The sequence below is a fragment of the Artemia sp. Qi Xiang Cuo genome, chromosome 9, assembly GCF_049724085.1.
Source record: "Artemia sp. Qi Xiang Cuo chromosome 9, ASM4972408v1, whole genome shotgun sequence".
In the NCBI taxonomy this organism is placed as follows: domain Eukaryota; kingdom Metazoa; phylum Arthropoda; class Branchiopoda; order Anostraca; family Artemiidae; genus Artemia; species Artemia sp. Qi Xiang Cuo.
The window spans coordinates 64,095,332-64,104,665 of NC_142802.1; the positions used below are offsets into that span (position 1 = coordinate 64,095,332).

At 34.5% G+C, this 9,334-nt stretch overlaps 1 protein-coding gene across 1 annotated transcript in view; it reads left to right on the top strand.

Moving 5' to 3' along the window:
- LOC148948929 (kynurenine formamidase-like) overlaps positions 1-9,056 on the top strand; it is a 62,165-nt gene extending 53,109 nt beyond the window's left edge. Inside the window, exons 2-3 of the mRNA XM_089095059.1 lie at positions 3,331-3,424; positions 8,923-9,056. Of these exons, the coding sequence (XP_088951185.1) occupies positions 3,331-3,424; positions 8,923-9,056 (228 nt within the window). The remainder of the gene's footprint in view (positions 1-3,330; positions 3,425-8,922) is intronic.
- Positions 9,057-9,334: the final 278 nt, after the last annotated feature.

A 9,334-nucleotide genomic window follows, 5' to 3' on the forward strand; every position in this document is an offset into this window, starting at 1 on the left:
CACTTTTTAGACGGAGAAATGCCGTAGACAAAATTTTAAGAGAAGAGCAGTGCGGTTTTAGAAAAGGTAGACGATGTGTCGACCAAATGTTCACTAATTATTGAGAAGTGCCTGACTTTTCAAACACCTTTGGTCCTCAGTTTTATAGATTACGAGCAAGTGGTCGATTCTGTTGATAGAAGAGCTTTAGTAAAGGTTTTATCCTTGTATGGTATACCAGACAAATACATTAAAGTGATTAGTGCTATGTACGAGAATAACACTGCGTCGGTTAAGGTAGCAAATGAGATTAGCAGTTGGTTTCGTATTAAATCAGGAGTTAAGCAGGGTTGTGCTCTATCCCTTTTTATATGGATTATTTTATGGACTTTGTGTGAAGGAGCACAGGAAAGGCAATGAGAGACCCCGTAATCAAATGGGGAGGAAAAAGTCTTCTGGACTTGGATTTTGCTGCTGATTTAAGTATCCTAGATGAAAGTGTGAGCAAAATGAATGAAGTTTTAGAGGTTTTGCGGGTTCAAGGTGTTAGAATTGGTTTGAAAATTGATGTTAGGAAGACTAAGTCACTAAGGCTAGGAATAAGTGAAGATGAAAAGGTGACGTTGGGTAATGAAAAGATTGATCAGGTGGGCAGCTTCACTTACCTTGGTAGTATTATTAGCAAAGATGGTGGGAGCAGTGAAAATGTTAAAAATAGTATAGCCAAGGCTCAGGGTGTTTTTTCACAGTTAAAAAAAGTCTGGAAGAATAGGAAGATAAGTCTGCAAACCAAGATTAGAATATTAGAAGCTACAGTGATGACAGTGGTCAAATATGGCTCTAAAGGATGGACGCTCCGAAAAGCGGATGGAGATTTGCTAGATGTTTTCCAGAGAAATTGCTTAAGGATTGTTCTGGGTACCCGGCTGACTGACCGTATTTCAAACAATAGGCTGTACGAAAATTTTGGTTCAATGCTGCTTTCTATGGCTATAATGAAAGGAAGGTTGAGGTGGCTAGGGCACGTTGTGCGGATGAAGGATGACAGATTGCCGAAGATTGTTCTTTTCGGCCAACCATTTAGGGCTAAACGGAAAGCAGGTCGTCCCCATCTGGGGTGGGAGGACGTCATAAAGAAAGATTTAAAGTAAGTGAGAACTTCATGGGCGGGCGAAAAAAGGTAGTCTTTGAATCTATTTGGTTAGAGGACGAGCGTACTCTGCTGTGTTGGCATCAGGCAGCTTGGTGCTGCGGTGAGTTGTTAGCAGTAGTAGTAGTAGTATAAATGAAACTTAAAACGAACAGAAATTAAATAACAATCAATGCGAACAAACTTACAATATATATTAATGTAAATGAATGAATAAATCTTAAAACAAGCGAAACTTAAATTGAATATGCAAATCAAGTTTGAATCGAATAAAAATAACTACAAACAAGAGTTTGGGTATCGTCTCACTGCAGAAGCCTAAAACCTACTGCGTCATTGGCGCTTTACTGGAAACGAATTATATTACAAATGTTTTATTTTGTACTTAATATTTAAAATAAAAATTAAAATTACAGTAAAATTTTGAACTGATGAGCTGTTAGCAATCAATATCATTATGCATCAAATATTCATTTTAATTTATTAGTTTTTTTCAAGAATGGTCAAGAAAAATATAGTTTCGCTACAAACAAAATTTGGATACTGCCCCCTTCTTTAACTGCAAAAACAAAAAGCCTTCTGCGTCATTGGTGCTTTCATTTATATCATTATATATCTAATATTCAATCTGATTTTGTTTATACTTTCCAAGACTGTTCAAGACTCATATAGTTTTGCCATTTTTTTAACTCTGCCATTTTTTCTAACTAATCGTGTTGGTTTGTTATGAAAACATTCTATGGCTTCTAGGCATTTGTATTTGAGCGGAAAACTGCACCTGAAACTTTGTGGAACATGCATTTTCTTGCATGAAACACCAAAATATAATAAAATGTCAAGTTTCGGAGTGTTCCACCACTCGCAAGCAAGTGCCATTGGTATTTTTGAATCCGCATGGTCAATTTAGAGGGTGGAGGGTAGGCTAATTCTCGTAGCAGTCCCATTCCGAAGTGGTATGATTCACACTTTCAACACCTGGCGTCCGGACTATCATATAATCTACCAAGCATACAATTACCCCAAATTAGTATAAATAAATAAATGAAACCCAAAATGAATAAATATTAAAATAAATATTAGAGTCAAACTCAAAACGAGCATAAATTAATATGAGTAGGGTTCAAAACCCCTATGCTTTCTAAAAGCCAGAACATAATTTGTACTTCACTGAAAAAAAAAATTCAAATGAGTTTACGGAAAAAAATGTGCATTGTCAATTTAATATACATATGCTGATATTTATTCCCTAAAATCTTAATGAAAGAATTCTTTTCAGTAAAGCGCCAATGACGCAGTAGGTTTTAGGCTTCTGCAGTGAGGCTATACCCAAACTCTTGTTTGTAGTTATTTTTATTCGATTTAAACTTGATTTGCATATTCAATTTACGTTTCACTCGTTTTAAGATTTATTTATTCATTTACATTAATATATATTGTATGTTTGTTCGCATTGGTTGTTATTTAATTTCTGTTCGTTTTAAGTTTCATTTATACTTCAATAGCAAAATATTTTTTTCGTTTTAAGCTTGATTTTCATATTCAATCTAAGCATTACTCGCTTTAAGATCTATTTATTCATTTATATTATTACATGTTGTACTTTTTTTGCTATGATTGTTTATTTAATTTCTGGTCGTTTTGGGTTTCATTTATTGTTTAATAGTAATTTATGGTAGTTTTGAGTTTTAAATTTAACAGGTATTTGTATCTCCTGAGCTTAAGTTTAAAATGGCCTTTACTTTTCTTTGTAAAACTTATTTTTCGGAAAGTTTTTTTTAATTAATATAAAATAAGGACATTTAGTCATCAATAAGCAGTGGTTTAATTCGCCAACATGGTAATATCGACTTCCCATGAGTATACAGGGAAGGAGATGTTCTTTATGGACCTAAATATCTTAATGTTTTTCTCCTAAAAATTCCTTACCAAGGTATCTCCCCCTTGTCATTCCTCGAAAACCAGGAAGTAGGCTGCATACGCCTGGTAGCTTTTTTGGTCAAGCTATCGCTGAATTGAACTTCCATCAGTCAGTATTGAGTCAAGCCTGATTTTTGATTGTATATTTTTAAGTTACCTGTAGCTACGCAGATAGGTAATTATATGACTTTCTTCAGTACGGGAATCAGTAAGGGTCTAAAAATTGAATGATGAATTACATCATTTAAATTGTGCATTAATAACTGTCTCTCTTTTGTATAAAGATGGATCTGGATCACGAATATTCTCCAAGCAGATGGTCTCCACGTGGATCTGCTGAAGAAATTGTAGCCCATCACATGAAAATTGTTAGAGAAGGTATGTTTTAATTAGCTACTGAATAGCACGTTTTTTTTTGCCAACTATATTTTTTTTTCAGCTTTAGTTGATTTTTGATGATACTCCTGACGACCGACTGATTATCAAGAATAGTAGGCATGCTTGATTTTTGATTCTATGGGAGACCAGCTATCCGTGTAGCAATTAGTCTTCCATCTTCCAAATTCATTTGATATAACCAATCCATTGTGCTGCTTTTGAGTTTGAACGTTAGCCCGTTTCATGAACCAAGACGAGTTTGGTTAATTTAAAACACATAACATAAGAACATGCGCATATTATTGTTCTCAACTGACATCCATCCTGCAGGACAATAGTTACTCAAGCACAAAAGAAAAGTTTTCAGAATTGTTGCTGTCAAAACCCCTTTGACTTAATTCTCCTTTCAACTTGGCGCCAGCATCGAGAGAGAAGACACCATCCTGCTCCGGGACACCCGGTCTTGAGCAGCCGCACTTGTATCTTCAAACCTTATTCTTACTTACGAACTCTTGCTTATGAACTACTGAAGACTATCAGACCATCTGATTCTTAGACACCACCGTGGCTGCTTTCACCCAGCGACCACAGCGTTGAAATTGTAGGCGATGCGACATGGGGTTTCTTTTGGCAGTCGGAGGATATAATCGTAGTATCTTGGCATACGCTGCGCCATTTGCACGGAAAATGGAATGTGTTTTGTACGTGTCAGGAGGGTGGCGTTACATCCAATCTAAACAAATTTGCATTTAAATTTAACTTTTTAAAACCAAACGTAGAGTTTGGCTCTCTAAAAATCTATGAACATACTAAAATCTATACTAAATATACATACTAAACTAAAATATCTATAATATACTAAAAATCTACATAACATACTAAAAATCTATGCATTAAATAGCGCTGAATGTGCTTGATTTTGAAAGGCCGAGTTGTTTCATATCGCTAAAAAATCTTATTTTTGTCTAAACCTATGGTAATTTTTAATAAGAAACTGAAAATTGTATATATAGTAAAATTTTTAGTATTATGATTTTTTAGGAATATGAACTTTATTTAAAAAATTCATCCTCCCCTTCATCCGAAAAATCTACGCATACTTTCCAATAACAAATACTAGATGTAAACAATCAGCAAATTTTATAATTAAAACATTTCCCCTTGAGCTGTGGGGGTCATGTTATCTCCAACGGCGTAATTAAAAAGGGCACACCAACTTTTGATTTCCGCTCAAATGAGTCCTCTCCTGATCTTCTGGGATCATTAGTTTGGTACAATTACCAACACAAAAAACCCAAAACCCAAAAAAAAAAAAAAAAATAAAAAAAAAAAAAAATACACGCATCCGTGATCGACTTCTAGCAAAAAAATACAAAATTTAACATTTATGCAGATGGGTGCTTGAAATTTCTACAATAGGGTTATCTAATACACTGAATCTGATGGTGTGATTTTCATTAATGTTTATTAACTTTTACGGGGGGTTCCCTCTTTTTATTGAAAATCATTCAATTTCTTTCCGGCTCATAGCCTTTGTTGAGTAAAACAAAACTGAATGAATCGTTTATATTTGGGATCAGCATCAATAAATCTATCAATCAATCAATTTATACATCCAATGAATTTACAACAAAAACATTTTAGCATAGAATCCCCCCGTAAGGCTCTATGGCCAGGAAAAAAGAGAAGACAAGTATTTTGAATATAATCCATTTCAACCTTTCAAAGACTCAACACACACACAGACACACACACAAAACAAAACAAAGAAAAAAAAATGATATTTAAGAGACCCAAACAAAAATGGATTTTAAGAGACCCCCCACCACCAGAAAAAAAGAAGATTTAGGACTATCTAATGAATTAAACCAAATTCCAAATATATATTTGAAACCAAGATACAAAAAATACTAGACAAACTCAACACCCCTCACAAAAAACATTTTAACCCAGGCTAAGGCCACCCTCCTCCCCCCTAAAAAAAGAATTAATAATAATAAAATATAATATATATATATATATATATATATATATATATATATATATATATATATATATATATATATATATATATATATATATATATATATATATATATATATATATATATATATATATATATATATATATATATATATATATATATATAAACATAAAAAACCAAGACATTAAAAAATTTCTTAAAATTTTCTGAAACTACCAAACGAGTGACATTCTTGAGCTGACTCAGGTAGGCTATCCCAAACGATATGACAAACAGTTAATAGATTAAAGTCAGACCTAACCGATATAGTAAATAAAATATTAATACTCCTTGAATTGCGAAGATGATGCGTAGACCTATCAGTGACGAAAGAAGGAGTAGTTTGAAGGACTGTGGGAACATCACCATGAAGTTGAAGAAAAGTAAGAGACGCACACGAAAGAATGTAGAGAGACTGCAAATCAAGTAATGGGCTAGTTGGGTTAGTTGAAGAACAATTTGTTTCTTATATAAACCTTCTTGCCTTATCATATAACTTAGAAAGTGGTTTCAAAAAAGAAGAGAAAGTTGACATCCATATTGTAGGGCAATAAGAGACGTAGGACTAAACTAAGCAATGGAACAGAATTTTTAAAACTGATCCAAGAAAAATGTGTTTTAGCTTCGTCAAAATTCCAAGATTGCTTGAGATCTTCATATTAATTAGTCCAATATGATGCTTGAATGAAAGGTTTTCATCGAGAAGAATACCAAGAAATCGGACATAGGTCTACTTAGAGAGCCCATTGAAAGCTGGATACTAGGTAACTCAGGACACGCCAGAGAAATACGGGAAAAAATTAAAAAACTTGACTTAGTAACATTTAGGGCAAGGCAATTTGCATCAAACCAAAGAACGACTCTCTCAAAAAGGTCAAATAATTTGGGAATCATCTGAGACTCAGTTCCTACTAGTGTACCAATGGTACTGTCATCGGCAAAAGCAACGAGAGTGTCCACATCCTGCGAAAACGATGAATTTTTTTTAGCATTGAAAGATTCAGGATGACATAGGTGACTGCAAACTGTAGGTTTTTGTTTCTTAACCACAACTATAAGGTTATTAACATAAATCAAAAACAGAAACAGTCCATGGAACACCAAACTCAACTTCAGACAAAAAGCGGGAAAGGGAATCTACGGAGATAGTTCTACCTGACAAATGAAATCAAACTAAACAAGAGCCTTTCCTCTTACACCATTGTGTGATAGCTTATACAGCAGAATATCATGAGTTAAAGAATCAAAAGCCTTACGGACATCTAGGAATATAGCAGCGGGAATTAAACCAGAGTCAAGCGCTGTGTGGAGAAAATTTCAAAGAGTTACACATGCATGCTCCGTAGAATGCTCAGCTCGGAAGCCAAACTGAAAATCATGAAAAAAAATCTTGTAGCCTCTAAAAAAGCAAGTAGACGGGAAAGCGTGGTCTTTTAAAAATTTTTGTAAAAACAGACAGCAAAGATATAAGACGATAATTGGCTGGATCATTTCTTGGTCCACCTTTATGTAAAACAATTACTCTAGTTCGCTTAAGAGAACTAGGGACAATCTCTTTTTCAAAAGAGAGATTTATAAGCTTCGTCAATGGATAAATAATTGAAGGAAGAATGAACTTAAATACCATAGCTGGAATACAGTAAGGGCCAGACGACGAAGAACCTTTCAAGCTATTTACAGTCCTGGCTACTGGAACATCGGAAGCAGGATATAAAACCATCGATTTGTGACAAGGCGGACCAAGATAGGATTTGTAATCTGGTTGTGACTGTGAAGACCTGACTGAAGAAGCAGTGGTTTTCCCAATATTGGCAAAATATGATGTAAATGCTTCTTGAATATATGGAACAACCTCAACAACCACATCACTGACTGCAAGACTTGGAGGGATAGAAGGAGCCAGAGAAGAAAGCTTGAGGACGGAATTGATCACTTGCCAAGTTTTTCAAATGTTTCCCACAATCCGAGAATTTTTTGAATAATAAAGGGATTTGGCCTTCCGGCATAAAGAATTAAAACCATTCCTGTAGAGTTTGAATCGAAGAAGACGTTCAGCTTTCAAAGATGGCTTTGGTGACTTAAAAGCTTTCCAAAGACTATTTTTTCTTTTCCAACTCTTTAGAAGACCAGGGGTCATCCATGGGTTAAGAGGAATAGATCTTTTTCACCTTGAAGTAGAGGGGAACAGAGCACATACGTCAAAAATAGATTCTTTCACTAACTCATAGAAGGAATCAAACTTTGAACAAAATACTTTTCCTCACCAAAAATATTCCATGTCTTCTCAGCTAAATGGGATCTAAGGCGGATCAATTCATTCAGACCAAACCTAAAAGAGGCTGAAGTAGATGCTGGAGTGTCCCTACTCCATGTTTTTTCAAGGTTAAAACTGGAAAGTACAGGAAAAATGGTCTGAAATATTACTCACTACAACAGAATTCCGAACCAAATAAAGAGACGAAAAAAAATTATCAATTAAAGACACTGACGTATCAGTTACACCTGTCGGAATACGGGTTGTTGGTGGAACGCCAGCAGCGAGCATATCTGAGAGAAAATTCACCGTAGTAGATGAAGCCATGTCAATTAGATTTAAGTTAGTCTCCCATTATTAAAAGTTCACATGGAAGTCTGCCTATTAAATCCAAAACCTCAGCAAGGACGTGAAGAAAAGAAGGGACGGATTCACTGGGAGATCTATAAACATTACTAATTATCGAAACGTTATTTTGTAATTTTATTTCAATAAACTGGGATTCAAAAACCCCTTCAACATTCCTTGACAAATCCCTTCGAACAGTATAGGGAAGAACATCAAAATATACATTACTAGACCACCCTATTTCCCTCAGCTGATCAATCGATGAATATAGACCCTGAGTATTGAGTTGAAGGACCGAAAAATGATCATCTCATCTAGTAGCCCTCTTTAAATCGGAAACATACTCAGTAGTACCTGATTGGGAAATATTTACGGAATTTCTTTTAATTTGACCAATAGAGTTATTAACAATACTCAAAGCATCTAATGGGTTACTTTACAATTGAAGCAAACGCCCATCAAGGGAGTAAATATCCCCAGAGCCTGAGTTAGAAAAATTCATAAAACTTAAGGAGATTGTGTATCAAACCTGCGCCGAAATACACAGACTATAAAATAAATAAATAAAAAGAAATATAAGAATATAAACAACAACAACAATACAAATAAATAAATAAATAAAATCCCATCACAATCTAATTATTTCCATACATCTATTGATATCTAACTTCCGTTTATTAGAGTTTTTGTTACTATTGAGTCGCGTCCCTCTTTACTTGCAGTTTGTTACCACGAACTGTTTGAAAGAAAAATCAGAATTATATGATTTTGACATCAACGAGGAACTCTGATTGTTCCAACGTAAAGACAACTTGACATTGATGTGTAGCTTATTATACTTGAGAACAAGGGTTTATGTGTCTATTTTTTTAGCAAGTGATGCAGTGAAAAGGTCAAATTTATGCAGCTTGGATGTTCCTTATGGAAAGAGTGAGGGACAAAGGATGGACATATATGGACTTGATCTTCCGAAAGGTAGAAGAATAATAATACACGTCTATTTTTAGATAGTAATCGAGTGACATATGTAATTATTTTTCTATGAGCAATTAGGCTACATCTACTACCATTAAAATGAACTCGCCTTTTGTTGATATAAATCAAAAAAGCAACTTATTTTAAAGTAGTTTTCCATCGTTTTAGGTGTGATGAAGGGATCTACAGGAGTGGATCCTGGGTGGGAGGGAATAGACTCCGGTCCCTCAAGATTTATCCGGCGCCCTCATTCTGTTTTTCTTTTTAACTCTTTTTTTTAAGTGAACTGGTCAATTTGGTAAATTATTGG